The sequence below is a fragment of the Trifolium pratense genome, linkage group LG7, assembly GCF_020283565.1.
Source record: "Trifolium pratense cultivar HEN17-A07 linkage group LG7, ARS_RC_1.1, whole genome shotgun sequence".
NCBI classification, from domain to species: Eukaryota; Viridiplantae; Streptophyta; class Magnoliopsida; order Fabales; family Fabaceae; genus Trifolium; species Trifolium pratense.
In genome coordinates, this window is record NC_060065.1 from 38024761 (window position 1) to 38044402 (window position 19642).

At 33.8% G+C, this 19642-nt stretch overlaps 4 protein-coding genes across 4 annotated transcripts; all 4 read left to right on the forward strand.

The window, feature by feature from the left end:
• The first annotated feature begins 647 nt into the window (after window positions 1–647).
• LOC123896387 lies at window positions 648–3573 on the forward strand. The gene is made up of 4 exons (XM_045946779.1): window positions 648–794; window positions 1292–1711; window positions 1797–1917; window positions 3488–3573. Exons 1-4 carry the CDS (start codon window positions 648–650, stop codon window positions 3571–3573), a joined length of 774 nt encoding a protein of 257 aa, XP_045802735.1.
• Window positions 3574–4351: 778 nt separating this feature from the next.
• LOC123900155 lies at window positions 4352–6580 on the forward strand. Its single transcript, XM_045951481.1, has 3 exons — window positions 4352–4396; window positions 5595–6011; window positions 6089–6580. Exons 1-3 carry the CDS (start codon window positions 4355–4357, stop codon window positions 6428–6430), a joined length of 801 nt encoding a protein of 266 aa, XP_045807437.1. The 5' UTR covers window positions 4352–4354; the 3' UTR covers window positions 6431–6580.
• Window positions 6581–8366: 1786 nt separating this feature from the next.
• Window positions 8367–13516, forward strand: LOC123899399 (non-specific lipid-transfer protein B-like). Its single transcript, XM_045950511.1, has 2 exons — window positions 8367–8765; window positions 13383–13516. Exons 1-2 carry the CDS (start codon window positions 8413–8415, stop codon window positions 13408–13410), a joined length of 381 nt encoding a protein of 126 aa, XP_045806467.1. The 5' UTR covers window positions 8367–8412; the 3' UTR covers window positions 13411–13516.
• A 453-nt stretch (window positions 13517–13969) lies between these two features.
• On the forward strand, window positions 13970–15100 carry LOC123896388. The gene has a single exon (XM_045946780.1). It carries the CDS (start codon window positions 13970–13972, stop codon window positions 15098–15100), a length of 1131 nt encoding a protein of 376 aa, XP_045802736.1.
• Window positions 15101–19642: the final 4542 nt, after the last annotated feature.

The window sequence follows — 19642 nt, forward strand, 5'->3', positions numbered from 1 at the left end:
TCCAACCAATTCTCTACATCTGTTTCTTCTGGCCAATCACATCTTGCCATGCCATTTAGGGTTTCAATTCATTTTAGGGTTCCATTAGGGTTCAATGTTCCAGATGTACACCTAAATAAATTCTTGAACATGGCATGCTATTCCTATTTTATTATGAGGTTTAAGATGAGGTTTTAAGTCTATGTCCATGGCCATCGCAATCTATAATGACATCTAGTGCTTAGAGTATTTTTGTTTGTAGTGATGTATCATAATATCGATGTATGCATCATCAACAAGAAACCTATATTCGTGTATCTATGCATCGATGCATTGCCAATCAACCAATACGCATTCATTGATCCATTCTACATCCAATGTGTCTCTCTTGGGAATGATAAATTATTTACTTCACACCTTCTAATATCATGTTATGTAATCATTCATATTCAACTACTCTCATTGGCTGCACATCTTTCTTGGAACTAAGCAAGCTTCTTCTATCCTTCTACATCCACAATTTGCCAACAAATGTCTGCATTCTTCTTCTCTCACCGAATTCCTCCTCTCTCTTCATTAAATGTTTGTTCTTTGCATTCATTCAAGCACATTATACCGAGTTCATTTTTTTCCCTTTCATTCAAGAAGAAACTTCACTCTTTCTTATCATGTCTACCACCAGTCACTCTTTCATCAACTGCGCAACTTACCTGGATGTTGAATCTGCGCAAGAAATTGATGAGGCCCAAGGTTCATGTGTGCATAAGATACTCAGCAACATCCATACTTTCCATATGGAGTATGATCCTCATAATGTATGTCTTCTTTTATAGTCTCCTTTCCTTTTATCATAATGCTACTTGACCAGGCTTATGTGATATGTTAGTGTTTTTATTGGTGGAAGAAAAAACATGGTGACTAAAAATTTCGCAGGTTTGTGTGCTGTTTTATTGTTTTGGTGCTTTTATGCTATAGTGAAAACCATTTTCTATTTCCTACTTCAGAAAATTACATGTATCTAATATTGTCTTTAGGTTGGTTGGTGTTAATAGCATATCTGGAATTATATTTTAGCCTTTGTTGCTATTTTATTTTTCCATTTTGATTCATTGTTCCTTGCTAATTTTTTGTTTCATGATTTTGGTTTGAAATTGCATCCAATTGATTCATGAGTTTTAATTACTTGTGGTTTTCTATGTTTATCATCATGCCACTTGACTAGGCTTACGTGACATGTTATTGTTTTTACTTATTCCATATAATACTTAGCATTCTAAATTGACATGAAATTTGTTATTTTCTCTGTCCACAGAGGTTAGGAAGATTGCCTAAATGTTTTGTTCGTGAGTTTGGTGATTTGATTGGTGCAAGTGTCATTCTAAAGGATCCTAATAATAATGAGATCCAAGTTCGGGTCTTGAAAACAACATCTAATGACATGTATTTTGAGCAAGGATGGTTGGTTCTTAGGGACTTCTACGACATATGGTTTGGAGCGTGGCTTACTTTTACATATGTTAATCCCAATCTTTTGGCCATAAGTCTTACAACCAGATGGGGCATTGATGTTAAGTATCCTTTCCATGATCCTCCGCATAAATTTATGTTGGCAAACACCATTATTAGTGGCAATATTGGGTCATCTTCATCTCTCCCGTCTTCCTCCAATGGTTCCTTTGTCCATTCCTACCTTAAGAAATTGACCTTATATGATGTTGAATCTGGATTCTTGGTATATATATGATCTATTTTTTAAAGTTGTAACATTATCAATAAATTTTGTGCTAATTGATGGTTATATTGTTCTTCTTACACAGGTGTTGCCCTGGTATGGCTTTGGTGAATTTGCCTTCGCATTTACTTTCAATGAATTGGTGCTGGTTGATCATACCGGACGTCGCTATCCATGTCGCATACAGTTTACTGTGGATTCTAATGGTGAGCTAGCTTGCAAAGTTTTTGGTCGTTGGATGGACTTCTGCAGAAAACATTACTTGTCAGAGATGGTTCTTATTTACCCCTATATATCTCCCAGCAGTATTTTGTGGCCTTCCCTTGAGTTATGTATGTGTAATTTTTGGATTTTTTTGTTCTCTATGAGTATGCCAATATGTGTAGGCCTAAGATTTTGTATGAACCTTCCAATAACAATTGATGTTTTGACTCTATAATTTACAGTTGTATCTTTAATTATTGCTCTTTTCTCATTCATTGATATTTGTCAGCTATTAATCCTTCTAATAGTAGAATGTATGGTTTTGACCTTCTAATTATTTGCTCGATTACTTCTAATATAACACTCTATAATCTTGGGTTCACTTTTGTAATTTTTCTGAAGTTTCTACCTGCAACTAATAAGCCCAGGCTCTTTGTTATACAAACATAGCTTGCAAACCAAAGAATGGATGTGGGGGGCGTACATGTGTAGGAAATAATTGTAAGACAATCACCCTAAATAAACAGATTTTCAGTTTCTTGGCCTGTAAGTTATAGACTAATATTGTTTTTGTATGCGCCCTAACTATCAGTTTCTTGGCCTGCAAGTTATCTGATTTTTTAACCTACAACTTATAAGTTCAAGTTCTTTGTTACTATATGCTAACTTGCAAATCAAATAATGGGGGTGGGGGGGCTTACATGTGTATAAAAAATGTTTCTTGACCTACAAGTTATAGTCAATGTTGTTTTTTGTATACACCCTAACTAGCAGTGGTGGGAAAAAAAATTATTTTTAGAGATAATGCTGACTTAATAAGTGTCTCATTGAGTCATCATCACCAATCTCTTGACCTGCAAGTATATGGTTCTTTCAAATAAATGGTGGGGGATGCATATATGTGTAAAAAAAAAACCTTTTACAAAAATCCTTTTCATTCGTACATAGCCAGCAGTTTCTTGGGCTGCAAGTTTTTTACATGCACACCTAAATAACACTGGTGGGAGAGACATTCATGTGTGAAAAAATTGCTTTTGATAATGATCCTCATTTAACAATCTGCATTTAAATAAATCCCTACCTTTCTCATTCTTTATGCTTGTCTGATAGCATCAATAAGTATATATCAGTACTTTGAACTATATATACAGAGTCCCAATTTTCCATGTTCATGGTTTGATTCAAAATTTCATTTCTACCATGGACCCATTCAACTATGTATTGAGACATTCATGGATGGCAAAAATATATTTGGTCATTGACATATTTTAATTATATTCATCCTCTTTTTTATGTATGGATGAATGAGCAATTTGAGTATTTCCCTCTGTTTTATATCAAACTTTTTCGATGACTTCCTATTTAATTGATGATGGTAATTCATATTTTAAATAAACTGTAGTTGATATACCAAGCTTCCCTTCCAATTGTGTTGACTCAAAATCATTTGGAAATTGGTGAACTAGATCACGAACCTACTTCCTTAGTTGTCCATCCACCTATGTTATTTGTTCATAGTTTTTTATTATGAATTCCATTGTTGGTGTTTAATTTTTGGTTATTTGTTCATAGATTTTGATCAAGTGGTAGTTGAAGAATTTGATCAACTCTTGCTTTATCAGTTGGAAACGACGTTGGAACACCAAGGGAAGATATAATCATCGACCTACCTGAACCACTTGATTAGCTGATTAAACTACCAATTGCATATATTGTTAATTTGTTACAAAACATTTGCTGCAATTTGTGTGGCTGCCTATACAAATTCCATCTTATGCAAGATTGAAGTTTCTTAGTAATTTCTGCCACCTTTATTTTGCCCAATGGGATAGTGTAGAGTGACTTTAGATGCCAAGCCTATCTAGGTAGTAATGTCATTATTATACCCTATTATTCATTTAGCTTCCATATTTATTGCAAGTGTTTTGGGAATATAAACTTCCATTTGCTTTCTTTGAGGATCACGCATGTGGTGTGTGAACAGCTAACCTATTACAAGCTTGCATATCATTAATAACCTATGGTTCGAATTTTTTGCCTACCAAGACACACTTTCATTATTGCCTTGCCATACATTATGGTTGGCACTCTCATTAACCAATTCAATACTCATTTTATACATCTTATTGAGATTTATCTGATAGATATATATCTGTTATATATTGAATTCGGATGATATAGTTTTTTACTTTGCAGGTTCCTACATTTAAATCAGCTTATCTTGCCTTACATTTAAATCTAAAAATTGCAAAACTTACATCAAAGATTACATATATTCTCATGTTTCATCTGATATATATATCAGTTACATGACCATGTGTTTTTATTCAGCTTGATTGTAATTCACACCTAAATTAATGACATTAACTATAATTCATTGCCCTGCACACTTTTAATGACTTGCTTACAAGGCTATACAAAGAATACGGATGGTCTTCCATGATGACAAGAACAGGGTATATGGAGTACAATCCCATGAAGGTAAGCAATGCTGTTTTTTTTTTGGATGTTTTTTGGGTACCAAGTATGTAGTTGTAGTAAAAAATTGTGAGGGTGTTTTATCCAAGACATTCTTAATTGACATACTTGAATGAGCTCATAGTGATTATTTCCAGCTTGAATGAGCTGTTTTGTTTTGTTGTTCATTTCATGGCCTTTCCATTCTCTTGCTTTTAATAGACATTTTTAATTTCCAGAATTGAATGATCTCATAGTGTGTCTTATCAGTCTGATCTATCTATTTTGCTTTGTTGATCATTTCACGGCCTTTTCATTTCCTTGCTGTTAATATTGTGATAATTGTGTTAATGGATGTCAACTTATACATTATATTTCAAAATAAGCTAGCATGCTTAAATGAACTCAGATTTACCTAACTTGGTCTATACACATCACTTCTTTGATCATTTCATACTATAAGACAAGATAGGGTGTAGTATTTTACACAAATCATTTTTAATTACCAATTTGAGTGAACTCAACCTTGCTAATGGCCTCTTCATTGACACATTGATTTCTAAATAAGTTAGCAAATATATTGTGAACATTTTAGCCAACTTTCATCCATTCTCCCCCTCTTAGTGCTGTGGTTATAATGTAGAAGTCAGCAAGTGTATCTCTATGCATCACACCCTAAAAATGACAAATATGAACAATATTAACAATCTGTCTGCAAATTGAAGCTGCATCTCTTTCACTGTATTTCCCTTTAGCAATTTAGCAATAATCCTAAAGTTGATCACCAACACAAAGTTCCATAACAACATGAAATGATTTTTTATCCTCATAAGCACCTTTAAATTCAACAATATTTGGTTTTCCACTCATATGTTGCATGATTTGAATCTCTTTCTTTATTTCTTCTTTTTTCGGCTTTACTAACAAATTTTCAGTTTGGAATTGACTTGCAAGCATAGATAAGTCACACCACATTTTCCTCTCCCTAATTCTTCCCCAAGTTTGTAAATTTTTCTTGCATCTTCAAATTGTTTACCTAGGATTGTGTCTGTATCTGGTCTTTTAACATCAAACTGTTCACCTAGGATTGTGTTTGCATCTGGTCTTTTTGTGTTTGGCCTTTTAATATCAAATTCTTTACCTATTTAGCATATATTTTGCTTTGTTGGACATTTAAAGGTCTCTTCATTCTCTTCCTCTTAATATTGTGGTTATTATGTAGAATCGAGGGAAACTACCAGAAATTTATGCACGTGTCATTGGTCAGTACATTGGTGATACAGTTTTCTTACAGGACATCAACGAAAATCAAATCCAAGTAGTTGTACTCAAAAAGAACAATTCAGAAATTTATTTAACTCATGGTTGGTCTCGATTAAGAGATTTCTATAACATCAATGATGGTGCTTGGATTACTCTTTTGTTGATCAGTCCTTTTGTTTTTTTCATCCGGGTTCGATACATTACTGTCATGGAGATCACCTATCCTCATAAAACTCCTCCATATAAGCTAATGTTGGAAAAACCTTTCCTTGAAGCAACTTCAAATGGACCTATTCCCTACTTTGTTCTCCCAAAAGTTTTTTCACACAGTCTTGAGAAAACTCTCACTATTCCTGATGTCCAAACTGGGACTTTGGTATGTTTCATTTCTCATGCTACAAGATCATCAATACTTTTTATTCATCACTAAAATGTTGTTTAATTATTCAACAGACGCTCTATTGGAGAGGTTTCTGTCAAAATGCATTACCTAATGAGGAGACTCAACTCAGATTAATTGACTGGCTTGACAATACATGGAATCACTGTGATCTCAAGTTTGTCAATAGTCCTTATATCAGCTGTAAGATTTCAGGCCAATGGGGTGATGTTTGCAAGGTGCATAATTTGGCTAAGGATGTAATTGTTAAATTTGGCGTCACCGAGGCATCCAACAATAGGACCATCTACTTTAAGCTCGCTCCTTTCATTGGTGTTAGAACTACCTTACATGCTCCTTCAACATCCAGCAACCGGAAGAAATTCTACCAGAGCCAGCACTATTACATGCTCTAGATTTCCTACTACCTATCTTTTGGAACTTTTTATGTAATATGTGGAACAAAATTGAATTTGTCTGCTTTTTGAGGTTCTTCATCTTGCTTAGAGTGTAACTCTCTAACAAAGACATGCTCTTTTAAATGCCATTTTGGACTATTTTAGTTACTATGCTTTGTAGGGAATATTATGATATAAATGATATTTTGGACTATTTTGATTACTATGCTTTGTAGGAAATATTATGATATAAATGACATTTTGGACTATTTTGATCAAAACCATATAGTTCTTTTTAGCTTAGGAAATGTTATGATATAAATGACATTTTGTACTATTTTGATCAAAACCATATAGTTCTTTTTAGCTTACTTTGATTCATATCGACCATGATTGGCAGCGACCATGGTTGTTATATAAATGAGGTCACTACAAACCCGTGCATCGCACGGGTCGGTTACTAGTTTGAAGTAAGGATTAAATAAAATTTGTCCAAAATTTTAACCATCAAAAAATTAAATTAAATCTTTAACGAGACTACCTTTTCGGTACACAAAAAAGCACGACCTTTTGGACAAAATTAAATAAAATTGATAAATATAATGTTTTGTTAGTACTGAAAAGGAGGGAAATAAAAAAAAAAAAAAATACAATTGCAAGAAAGCTGAGGAGATATTATTCTTCTATTTAGAATTTTTGTTAAAATTATAGTTTAAAAAGGATAAAAATAGTGAGGACTAAAAGATAGTGGCAAGTTTGTAAAAAACAAATAGTACGTAGCCAGGATTAAAAGATCCAATAAAAAATGAATTAATTTAAGTGGTAGAAGTTTGAACTTTAAGTATGTAGTCATGAGTTTGATTTTTGACCGCTCATGTGTTTGAATGCTCCATAAATTCTTCGACGGAGATTAATTACCGTTATGAGCAATAGAAACTTTATACCTATAACATGGTATGTAACCCACAAAAATAACTAAAAAGATCGACTATAAATACTCCGTCTGTCTCAAAATATAAGATCTCCTTTGACTATTGCATGTATGTCAACGCATAATTTTAATCGCTAATATCTTTGATTCTCTATCAGTAAAAATTATAAAAACTAGATATGTTGAAAATACTCATCAAAACAAATCAAACAAGATCTTATTTACTAATATTTAAATCCATATATTATTAAAAAAACACAGTCAAAATAAAATAAATGAATAATGTCATTTAATCAAATTAGCTCTTATAAAATGGGACGGAGGGAGTATAAAAGTAGAATAATTAATCATATTTGAATATCATCGAGAATATTAGTTAGCACACATCGTTCAAAATATTAAAAATTTAAAGATGATTAAACAAATTTGAATTTAATTAATAGAGACTAATATCATGCACCAACATAGTATGACACAAGTGGTAGATACTTGGGTTCCTTAACTATTTGGTCGCATATGTTCCATTATATTTTACAGGACTAAAGTTAAAAAAGTTATGTCGTTAGTATAGTTTAGTTGATAGGGACATTGTATGTAAAATGCAGGGACCGAGGTTCGAACTCTGGTACTTTCACTATTTCACTTTAAAAGTGAATTTCTAGCCATTATGTTGCATGACAAAAAAAAAAGTTATAAAAAAAAAAAAAAAAAACTTATTTAAACATTTTTTTTTCAAAATGGGTCAATATATAATTATTTAGTATTTTCTCCTGGGCATTCAACACATAACCTCAATCTGCTTTAAGTGTAATTTTTTTTTTGTTGGCATTTGCCATGTTCTCAAGGGAAGTAGACTCTAATAATTCAGAGTTCAGTCACGAGGTTTGGAAAGCCTGACCAAAAATTATTTCGCCTAGAAATCGAACTTAGATTCTCCCAACCATCACGAGGGAGCTTATTAAATTTTTGAACTTACCTATCATTTCATCCTATTCACAACCCTATATATAAAACCGAGAATCAAAACACAAGCTCAAAATTAGCTACTATTTTGCTTGCAAAAAAAAAAATGAAAACTTCATGTGTGGCTGCTTCTTCAACAACAGCTATTTTATTGCTTCTTCTCCTATTTATATCATCATCCAAGGCCAAATTAGTCTGTAACGATGTGATAACATACCTTACACCATGCATACCCTACCTTAAAGGGGTAGATCCTACACCATCTTTTACTTGTTGTGAAGGAGCTAAAAATATTGTGTTAGTTGCAAATGCAAGCATGGAGGATAAAATGTTCACTTGTGATTGTCTTAAGCAAACGGCAGCGTTTATAAATCCAAAGCCAGATAGAGCCAATGATCTTCCAAACAAATGTAGAGTTAGATTCCCCTTCGAAATTTCTTCAACCTTTGATTGCTCTAGGTAAAGTTATTTCAATTCTACTACTAATTACTTTTTTTTTTTTTGGGTAAAGATTCTTCTACTAATTAGTCCTTAAAAGATACTAGATCGATCCTTACAAGTTTTAGTATACTAGTGAATTTTATAGTAAAAAATATTCCCTCCGTTTTTTTAAGAGTGATTTTAGAACAGTAACACTAAATTAACAAAATGTATTTTTGAACGTTATCTTCCTATTATACCCTAATTTTAACCCACCAATAAATTTCTATTTTTTTACACACTTTCTCTTGCCAAAAAATTTAATATATTATGACCAATCGTTAGTTGGTTCGATTGTGATTGTCAGATTGGCGCTAAACTTGGTAGGGAGAACCACGGTTCGATCCCTCGCAACTACGATCGGGAGGGGCTAGAACCACTTGATGTCAGAACTGGCCCTTAAACCAGATTAAACTGGTGATGAAAATATAAAAAAAATTATGTACAAAAAAAATAAATATTTAATATGTTATGTAAGAAAAAAAAAACTTTAGTTTTCCAAATATATAGCATTAATTTGTTTTATTGAAAAATATAAGACTAGTTGACAATGAGTATAATCGACAAATCATACCATTAAAATACCAAAATGATAATTAAATAGGAATGTTAAATTCAACATAATTAAAATGACACTTAAAAAAAACGAAAGGAGTAAAATATAAGAGAGAAAATGTGTAATTAATATATTTATCAAAAATGGTAAATGTTTATTTTAATTAGTATCTAAGCACAAACTCACAAAGGGTGTCTAGTTTTTAACTAATAAAAAAAATACAAAGTATTTGACATTCTAGCGGAATAGACCTTGTGCGTTTGATTTGTAAAATAGTAAGAACTGGACATAACAGTATATGACAGAACAAAACTATACTTGAGAGATATAGGGCAATAATATTTTTATATTCGAAAATAAAATGAATATTTTCGTATTTTTTATAGTTGTATTGTGGACACAAAGTTGTCATGTGGTTCAGTGAGGGACAAAAATTCTTGTTTTTGTCCTATCCCTTGCTGCCTAATTTGTCTAGTCTCATAACCTGTTTCAAATCAAACAGGGTACAGCAAAAGTTGTTCAGTTCAGTCCCCTGTTTTTTAGCAAATCAAACGCACGTCTTAAGTCACCACCAAGCATTTTTTTTACGGGTGTACAATGGTTGTAGGATTGGCTACGTTGTAGAGTATTTATCCATCAATCAATAAAAATAAGCCACATTTAGTGGATTTGCATGTAGTACCCACAACTATCTTGTAACAAACTTTTGAATTTGCATATGTGAATTCATATGTTCTTATGTTCTTATTGGTTAATGGTTAAATACTCTCAAATTATGAAGGGATAGAGTAGGCCTCAGCTCGGATTAATTATATTTACACTGATCTATAAGTTTGAAGATTAATCTATTCTTTTTTTACAAGGAACTTTATGTTTCTTAAAATGTTTGAAAATTAACTAATTCATTTTTTTTTCTTTCTACTTGCAATTGGCTTGATAAAGATATAAATTGTATTTGCCGGTTTTATTTTAAAATTTATCGTCCAAATTTTTTTAATAGATATTCATCACTTTCAAAATGAAATTTTAGGGAAATCTGTTGAGTGAGGGTGTGCTGATTAGTGATTAGCCTTTTCTTCAATATAGGCCACATTCTCTTCTCCTTCTACATTCTCTACAAGGAAGCTAATCGGTGTGATTTTGTTTGCTAACAATAGCAATTACTTTGTTATCATAAAAATTAAAATAAAAAAAAAAGGAAAAAATTGGTTGTTGAGATGTGAAAATTGAGAAAACATGAGATGGAAAAAATGGAGACAAATCTATTTTTGAGGGTGTGCATATTTATTTTTATATTAATTTTTATAAAATTGGTTTATAAGATACGTTTTGTCACTTTTTACAATACGTATCTTTTAAGATTTATCCTTATCCTACGTGGGGTTTGAGCTTTTTATTCGATACACTTTCACACGCTTATCATTATTCGGGCTTAGTACATATGTGACTATAAATAGTGAGTGACTCATATTGATAAACCCATATTGGATTATTATAAGCTTTTAGGGGTCATTCTCACATTTTAGCTATTGCCTTCTTTATAAGCTCTTTTTAGACCTTATCTTTACATAGGAACTTGGTTGTGTCGTATTCTTCGTCTTCTTTTTTATCAACCTCTTCAAATAAAGCAGCAAATAAAAATAGAAAAGAAATAAACAAAAGATAAATTAGGTTAAGAAGATGAAAAAAACGCCACAACAAAGAATGATCGATAAGCCTAGCTATAATATGATAAGGTATCTATTGATAAAGTTCACTTAGTTTTCCAATCCAAGAAGGTGATATTCTCGCCCACCATCGTCATATAAGAGAACAATTCTATTTCATATTTCATATTAAACTTAAAAATTGTGAGTGTTACAACTTACAAGTATTTAAGGAAAGACCCCTATTCTTTTTTAAATGGGCCATTATACCAATTTACCTTTTAGACCCGCCACTTGGATTCACTAAATTTGTTTTTCTTAAATTCTCCTACATTCAAGTAAAAATGAATTAAAAGAGAGAAAATATTGTATATCTATGTACATTTATGTATATTGTAAAGATCAAAATACCTTAGAATTTTGTCTAAATGTAAGAAATTTAGGAAACTATGAATTTATAGAATCCAAATCCCATAAACACCTTGTGCAAATATTAAATTGATCAATCTCTATTGTCCCGTGAGCTTAGCTCAGTTGACAAATATATTGTATCTCTTATATTCTAAAGCTTGTTCCGCCAAGCTAGCCTTAAACCTAATTTTTTTTCCCGCTCTTTTTAATGCAGCTTGATATTAAAAAAGTACAAATTTGTCAAACATGGGAATCAAATCCACCAGCCTTGCTTACAACAAAGTCTTTTAACCACTAAAGCATCTGCTTCAATTGTGATTAAATTTATGAATCTCATCTCTTAACCCTCTTAACCACTAGACCTAATAAGAAATTACTATTAAAAATAAAGATTAATAATATATATAGTAACGTTACTGTAAGAGATACTATTTGTATTAGAATATATAGATAGATTAATAATATATAGTAACGTTACACGTTGATATATATACTATTAGAATAGATGAGAAATCACAAAAGTTATTTTTTTTAACCGGATATATTAATTCTTACTATATATTATTAATTCTTATTATCTCTTATATTCTAAGTTTGTTCCGAAATGCTAACCATAAACCTAATTCTTTTCCCTCTCTTTTTAGAGCAGTTTTATATTAAAAAAAATACAAATTTGTCTAACATGGAAATCAAACCTGCCTCCCTTGTGTACAATAAAGTCTTTCAACCACTAAAGCATGTTCTTCAATTGTGATTAACGTTAGGAATCTCATCTCTTAACCCTCACTATCAATTAACTTTAATCTATGCGTATCAATTAATGTTTGGTTGCTAAAAAAAAATTATTTGCGTCTATAATAAGCTAGCCCACATTCTTAATTTTGCTATCAATTAATCTTAATCTATGTGTATCAATCAATGTTTGGTTGCTAAATTTTTTTTATTTTGCCCCAATAATAAGCCAACCCACATTCTTAATTCATGCGTGTCAATCAACGTTTGTCTGCTAAAAAATATTGTTTTGCGCCTATAATAAGCATAATTTTTGCACCGCACATGTTGGAAAATTTTACATTAGAAAATTCTTAGTTAACTAATCTTCGTCGATTAAATGAAAATTTGTTTATTAGTTTTGTAATTTTTTTTAAAATATTTTTTTCAACCCGTTACCTAATTTTCAACCTTAATTCTTTGGGACACCTTTCATTTTTTACATTAAACTAAATAAATTTTCACTAGAAACTTCCACTATTTAATTCAATTCCAAATATTTCAAATATACAATTCCAAAATAAATTTAAAAAGATACGAATAAAACTTTCAATGTAGTTTATAAGAAAATATTTCGTAATATAACATAATTTCTGTTGTATGAATTTTATCCAAGTATTTTTTATTGTTACATATTACGGCTGAATAGACCCGTGCACCGCACGGGTCGAAGTTCTAGTTATATATGTAGAGGTTGAGGTTCAAATGCCGGTCATCTCATTTATTTATCCACCTTAATGGTAGAATTTCTAACCACTATAGATTACTTGAAAAAAAAATTGATCAATTTATTATAATTTATATCTAAGAACTACTATTTTCCTCTTTAAATATAAATCTTAAGATTTTTCTTTGTCCCTTTTTATAAGACCCATTTCAAATTTTCAATTGCATTCATTATTTCTTTACCATCACATCCCTTATTTTAGTGCTTATTTTTCTACACTTTGTAATAAATACTCTAAATAAAAATTTAACTAACTCTCTCTGAAACATAAAATTGTAAAAATAATATATCAATTATCAAGAAATTTAATACCACAATCCATTTTCTTAATCTTTGTAATATTTAAAGAAATTTTATATTTAGGGACCGACGTAGTAACATGTTATATACATTCAAATAAATGACTGTAAGGTGTATTTTTTTCCTATTTTCAAATTTCAATCTATTGTTGGCCTTGAAATAAATCTGTGTATAACTATTTGCAGCATTTTTGTTGGGGATGGCAAAAGTTAAAACTGTAAATTGAAACCATTTGTCAGGTTAAGAGGAGGAACAAAAGGAAGAATGAACAGCGTCCAAGCAAAACTGGAAGAAAAAAAAAAGGAGGGTGTGGGTGTTCCTTTAGATCATCCACAATGGAGCACTCCATTTTTTAGTACTTAAATGGTCCCACATAGACACATCATCAATTTATTATTTTTTTAATAATAGTACCTAATAGGTACTCAACCCCTCCAATTGAGCATTTCTTAAAAAGTTCTAAAATAGGTCCCATCAATAACTTCACATCATTACAATATATTTAATTATCTATTTTATAATATAAATTGATTGAATTAATGATAAAATTACAAAATTAGTATGGACTATTTTTTTTATAATTAGAAAAAATAATTAAAATTCGAAATTTAATTTAAAATAATATTGCCAAATTTTAAGAATTACATAATTTAAAAATAATTTAAAATAATTAATAAAATGGTAATTTTGAGAGGAGTAGAATCCTTCAATTTGGTTTTGATTTATATGATAGGAGTATTTATTTTTTTCCAACGGTAAAAAGAAACAAACAATGTGTGAACGGCTTGCTGACCGTGAAAAGATAATAACAAATGGCCCATGGATGCTATTTGATCATTACTTGGCTGTAGCACGATGGACTCCTGACTTTGCCTCTCCGCATGCTAAAGTGGAGAAGACACTGGTATGGATCAGATTCCCAGGCCTTAATTTACTGTACTATGATGAAAGTGTTCTCTTGGGTCTGGCTTCTGTTGTCGGCACACCGGTCAAGGTAGACACGAATACATTGTCGGTGGAGAGAGGCCGATTTGCTAGAATCTGCGTGGAGATTGATCTTACTTTGCCGGTGGTTGGAAAGGTCAATGTAAATGGACATTGGTACAATGTTCAATATGAAGGCCTACACATTATTTGCGGCGGATGTGGATGTTATGGTCATCACACTCGCGATTGTACGAAAACAACGATGCTACCCAATAAAAAAATAGCGGTAGTGGCGACGCAAGGTGGAGCGCCGGTCGGAGATGTAAGGAGAGAGAAATCGGTGTCGGAGCCCAACAAGGAAAGCGGCGCTGATAATTTGGAAACAAATGCTGCGAAAATTAATGTTGTACATGGTGATTGGCTAGTTGTCCAGCGCAGGAAAAAAAACAACAAAAAAAACAATCCTAGTCAACCATCATCATCGCTGGAAACTAATAGGCTTAATGATATTGACTATAAAAAAGGAAAAGAATCTTCAACTACCTTAAAGGGATTACATGACAATAATGTTGCAGGAGTGGGACCCAATAGAATTTCTTCTAGTACCAAAAAAAGAAGACTTGACAAAAGTGGCTCCTTGGAAACATGTCACTTCTCTAGAAGGCAAGACCCACACACTAAAGACAAAACAGGACCAAAAGTGGGCCCCAACGTGGACACAAAGACAAAGGCCATGGTTGGGCCTAGTTACAATTTTGGCCCAAATGCTAAAGACCACATGCAAACTGTTCTTCACAACCCAAACAGTACGAGCTCGAATTTGGAGCCAGCGACCAGCAATTCTCAGCGCAGTATGCAAGAGAAATCAGTTCCAACTTTTGATGAAACCACTAGGCTTGTTGTCATGGGAGAAGGAAGTACCCAAGAGGACGAACGTATTCCAGAATCTCCCATTGATTGGGAGTCGGTTAAGTAACCTTTGTGTATGACTTTCTTTGTTTCCTCCATCTCTCCCTTTTGATGATAGGATTCAAAGAGGTCACTGTGCTGTCCTGGAATATCTGGGGTGCAGCAAATAAAAAAGCAAAACGACATTTAATAGATTTAATTAAGAAACACTCTCCTACTTTCTTAATTATTATGGAAACTCACATTGGTTTTCATAAGATAAAGTCTTTCTGGAATAAAACTGGTTATATGTGTGTTCATCATGTGGATGCTCGCGGCCACTCTGGGGGTATCTGGATACTCAAACAAATTGGTAGCAACATTGTTTCGTTTGTTCATGAGGTTTTTATGGATACTATTACAATTAAACTCTCTCTTGGAAATTCTGTTTGGTTCCTCACCGGCATCTACGCAAGCCCTACTTACACGTCGAGATTAGAGTTGTGGAATCACCTTATCGATTTAAAAAAGAATATCAACAAGCCCTGGTTATTGATGGGAGATTTCAATGAAATTGTCCACCCTAGTGAGCAGAAGGGTGGTAATTTTTCTCATTCAAGAGCGGCAACGTTGTTGAATGTTATGGATAAGTGTAACTTGGTGGACATTGGCATGACCGGTGGAAGTTTCACTTGGAATAGGCCTTGTACGGGCAATCGTATGGTATACAGGAGGCTGGATAGGGCGCTAGCTGATGTTTCATGGCGCATGGCTTTTTCGGATGCTTACCTTGAAGTGTTATGTAAGTTCCACTCAGATCATAACCCCCTTATCCTGCGGTGTGGCATTCCACTGCACAATGATGGGCCTCGACCCTTTCGGTTTGAGGCAGCTTGGATCACTCACCCAAACTACTCTGATATTGTCCAAACGGCTTGGGGGAAATCACCAGATAACTTTATTTCTTGTCTTCACAATGTCCAACAAGACTCTCTTCGCTTCAACACAGAAATTTTTGGTAACATCAGAAAGAGGAAAAACCAAATTGAACGAAGATTGAAAGGAATTCAGCAAACTCTAGAAAGGATTGATTCAGCTAGACTTATATATATTCAGAGGGAGCTTCAACAAGAATATGATACAATCCTTGGTCAAGAAGAAATTCATTGGTATCAAAAGGCCCGTGATGATTGGATTAAGTTGGGGGACCGTAACACTAAATTCTTCCACACAAAAACTATTATTCGGAGGAAGAGGAATAAAATTCATGGTCTTCACCTTCCTAATGGCATTTGGTGTAATGATGATACGATCCTTAGACAAGAAGCACAAACCTATTTTAAGAACTTTTTTTGTTCTCAAACTCCTTTAGCATCTGGTGAGTTGAATGGTTTACCTTTGGCTCCGATTCTTAATGAAGAAGCGTATCAGTCTCTCTCTAGTCAGGTGACGAGAGATGAGGTTACACAAGCTTTGAATCAAATGCACCCTTTCAAGGCTCCAGGTCCTGACGGCTTCCAAGGTATTTTCTTCAAACAATATTGGCATATAGTTGGGGATGATGTTGTTCGCATTATCTCAACTGCTTTTGATACCGGAAGTTTCCATCCTTCCATCTCTGAGACTCTTATTGCTCTAATTCCCAAGGTTGATTGTCCAAACAATTTTAAGGAACTCCGACCTATCAGTCTTTGCAATACAGTTTATAAGCTTATTACGAAGATAATGGTAAACAGATTGCGCCCTCACCTAAACCAGATTGTAGGACCCTTCCAAAGTAGCTTTTTACCTGGGAAAGGAACAACTGATAATGCTATCATCCTCCAAGAAGCTATTCATTCTATGAGAAAGTCCAAAAGAAAGAAAGGAGATATGGTGTTCAAAATAGATCTCGAAAAGGCATACGACAATGTCAACTGGGAGTTCCTAGAGTTCTGCTTGCAAAGGAATGGCTTCCCTCCCACTATCATCAAGTTGATCATGTTTTGTGTTTCGAGCTCCTCTATGTCTATCATGTGGAATGGTCGTCGGCTTCCTAACTTCACTCCAACAAAAGGGCTCCGTCAAGGTGATCCGTTATCTCCTTACCTCTTTGTTTTGTGCATGGAATGCTTGTCTCAGGTTATTATCAAGGCAGTGAACGATGGCTTATGGAAACCGGTGAGACTTTCTAGAAATGGTCCACCCCTTTCTCATTTATTTTTTGCGGATGATATCCTCCTTTTTGCCAAGGCTACCAAGTCTCAAGCTTTGAATGTAGCTACCACTTTGACTCATTTTGCTAGTTTTTCGGGTCTTAAGGTTAATGCTACTAAGTCCAAGGTGTTCTTCTCTTCCTCCACTAAGAGAGGAAAAATGACTTCCATTGTTACCAGCACAGGAATTAGCCGCACTCATTCTCTCGAAAAATATTTGGGGTTCCCTATGATGCATGGCCGCCTCCAACGTAAGGATTATGAGTTCCTTGAGGAGAAAATCAGCCACAGGCTAGCTAGTTGGCAACATAATTTATTGAATAAGGCTGGCCGCATGACTCTTGTAAAATCTGTGTTGAATTCGATTCCTAATTACTATATGCAGGTGGCCTGGTTGCCTCAGTCAACGTGCGAGACAATTGATAGAATGGCGCGGAATTTTTTATGGAAAGGTAACTCTTCTACTGGTGTTCATCTTGTTAGCTGGGACAAGATCACTAGACCTAAAAAATTAGGCGGTCTTGGAATTAGGAAGTCTAGAGAGGCTAACACGGCGCTGTTGGGCAAATTGGTTTGGAGTATACATCAAAATTGTGATTCTCTATGGGTTCAGGTGCTTAAACACAAGTATATAAACAATGGCAGTTTTATTACCATGACCAAGAAGCCAGGATCAGTTACTTGGAATGCTATCATGAAAGCCCTTTTGGCTCTCAGAGATGGTTTTGAATTTCGCTTGGGTAATGGTAATTCCTCTTTCTGGTTCTCTAATTGGTCTGGCACTGGTAAATTAGCAGATAAGGTCTTGTATGTGGATATCCATGATTTAGAAATGAGTGTCAAAGATGTCTACACTGATGGGAATTGGAATTTTAATATGCTTTATACAAATATTCCTACTGCTGTTACAGATCACCTAAAAATGATTCCTGTGTGTTTGAATTCTCAAGTGGCCGATTGTTATACCTGGAAAGGTAATCTTAATGGTATTTATTCAGCCCGTGATGGATATTTTTGGCTCAATAGAAATGAGTTTGCTGGAAGTGATACAGATAGTATATCTTGGACTTGGTTATGGAATATTTCTGCTCCGGAAAAACTCAAATTCTTTCTTTGGACTGCTCTACACAATTCTCTTCCCACTAGAGAAATGCTTTGTCATCGCAACATGCTTCAGGCAAACCATTGTCCTCGGTGTAACCAAGAAATCGAGACGACTTTGCACTGCTTGAGAGATTGTGATTTCGCAGTCCGACTCTGGCACTCTATTGGTTTCATAGACCAGTCTTTTTACCGGGAGAATGATTTGTACAATTGGCTGAGGATTGGCATACAAGGCAAGTCTGTCTTTATGTTTTTAGCTGCAGTTTGGTGGTTATGGCGCGCCAGGAATCTCTTGTGCTTAGCAAATGAGTTAGTGTCTCTGATTACTCTTAGGATGTGGACGGAAAACTATGCGCATCTGTTATTTAGATGCTTCTTTAAGCAAGCTACAGTTCCGGATACTAAGTGGGTAAGGTGGAATGCCCATCGGGGTTCTGGTATGATTTTGAATGTTGATGGGAGTAGTCTTGGAAATCCTGGCATCTCAGGTTTTGGGGGCTTAATTCGAAACAATGATGGCATGTGGATTCATGGTTTTGCTGGAAACATAGGTTTCTCTAACATACTTCACGCGGAGCTTTTGGCTATCTACTATGGCTTAGTCATGGCGTGGGAGTTTGGGATCACAGAGTTGTGGTGCTACTCAGACTCTAAGGTGGCAATCAAGTTGATATCAGAATCTGTTAATGATTGGCATCACTATGCAGCTATTCTCTATAACATAAAGGAGTATCTTGCTAGAGATTGGAGGATCCATATAGTTCACACCTTCCGGGAGGGCAATGCATGCGCTGACTACCTTGCAAAATTTGGAGCTGCCAATCCTGAGGCTTATTCTCCTATAGTTGATCCCCCAATTGGAATGAATCTTCTCCTGCTAGCTGATGCTTGTGGGACTTTCTTTTCTAGATAATTTGTTTTTTCTTTTCTTTTGTTTCTTCTACTTGTACCAAAAAAAAAACAATGACTACCAACGTCTATATATGGTTGACATTAAATTTTTATGCCAATTTAAAAGTTGTGATTTTTTATTTTTTGAATATATTAAATAAAGTGGGTCCCATAAAAAGAAGAGAGAGAGAGAGAGAGTTCTTATATTAGAATTGGTACATATTAAGTACTAAAATGTGTTGTGCTCCAATGATAGTACCTAATAAGTACCATGAGTACCTAATAGGTACTACACCATTGAAGATGGTCTAAGGTTCAATATAAGAAATATAATCTTGATCATTTATTCTAATTAAATTATTCATTAATATTCAAACTCTCATCTCTTCCAATAAGATATGTCCTCTCTATATATAACTAGTATCCGGACCCGTGCCAAG

Coding starts and splice junctions, on each gene's coding strand:
- LOC123896387 (XM_045946779.1), top strand. CDS start 648: ATGTCTACCACCAGTCACTCTTTCATCAACTGCGCAACTTACCTGGAT. Junction 795..1,291: donor TGGAGTATGATCCTCATAAT/GTATGTCTTCTT, acceptor CTCTGTCCACAG/AGGTTAGGAAGATTGCCTAA. Junction 1,712..1,796: donor ATGTTGAATCTGGATTCTTG/GTATATATATGA, acceptor CTTCTTACACAG/GTGTTGCCCTGGTATGGCTT.
- LOC123900155 (XM_045951481.1), top strand. CDS start 4,355: ATGATGACAAGAACAGGGTATATGGAGTACAATCCCATGAAG. Junction 4,397..5,594: donor TGGAGTACAATCCCATGAAG/GTAAGCAATGCT, acceptor GTTATTATGTAG/AATCGAGGGAAACTACCAGA. Junction 6,012..6,088: donor ATGTCCAAACTGGGACTTTG/GTATGTTTCATT, acceptor ATTATTCAACAG/ACGCTCTATTGGAGAGGTTT.
- LOC123899399 (XM_045950511.1), top strand. CDS start 8,413: ATGAAAACTTCATGTGTGGCTGCTTCTTCAACAACAGCTATTTTATTG. Junction 8,766..13,382: donor TCAACCTTTGATTGCTCTAG/GTAAAGTTATTT, acceptor AACTATTTGCAG/CATTTTTGTTGGGGATGGCA.
- LOC123896388 (XM_045946780.1), top strand. CDS start 13,970: ATGTGTGAACGGCTTGCTGACCGTGAAAAGATAATAACAAATGGCCCA.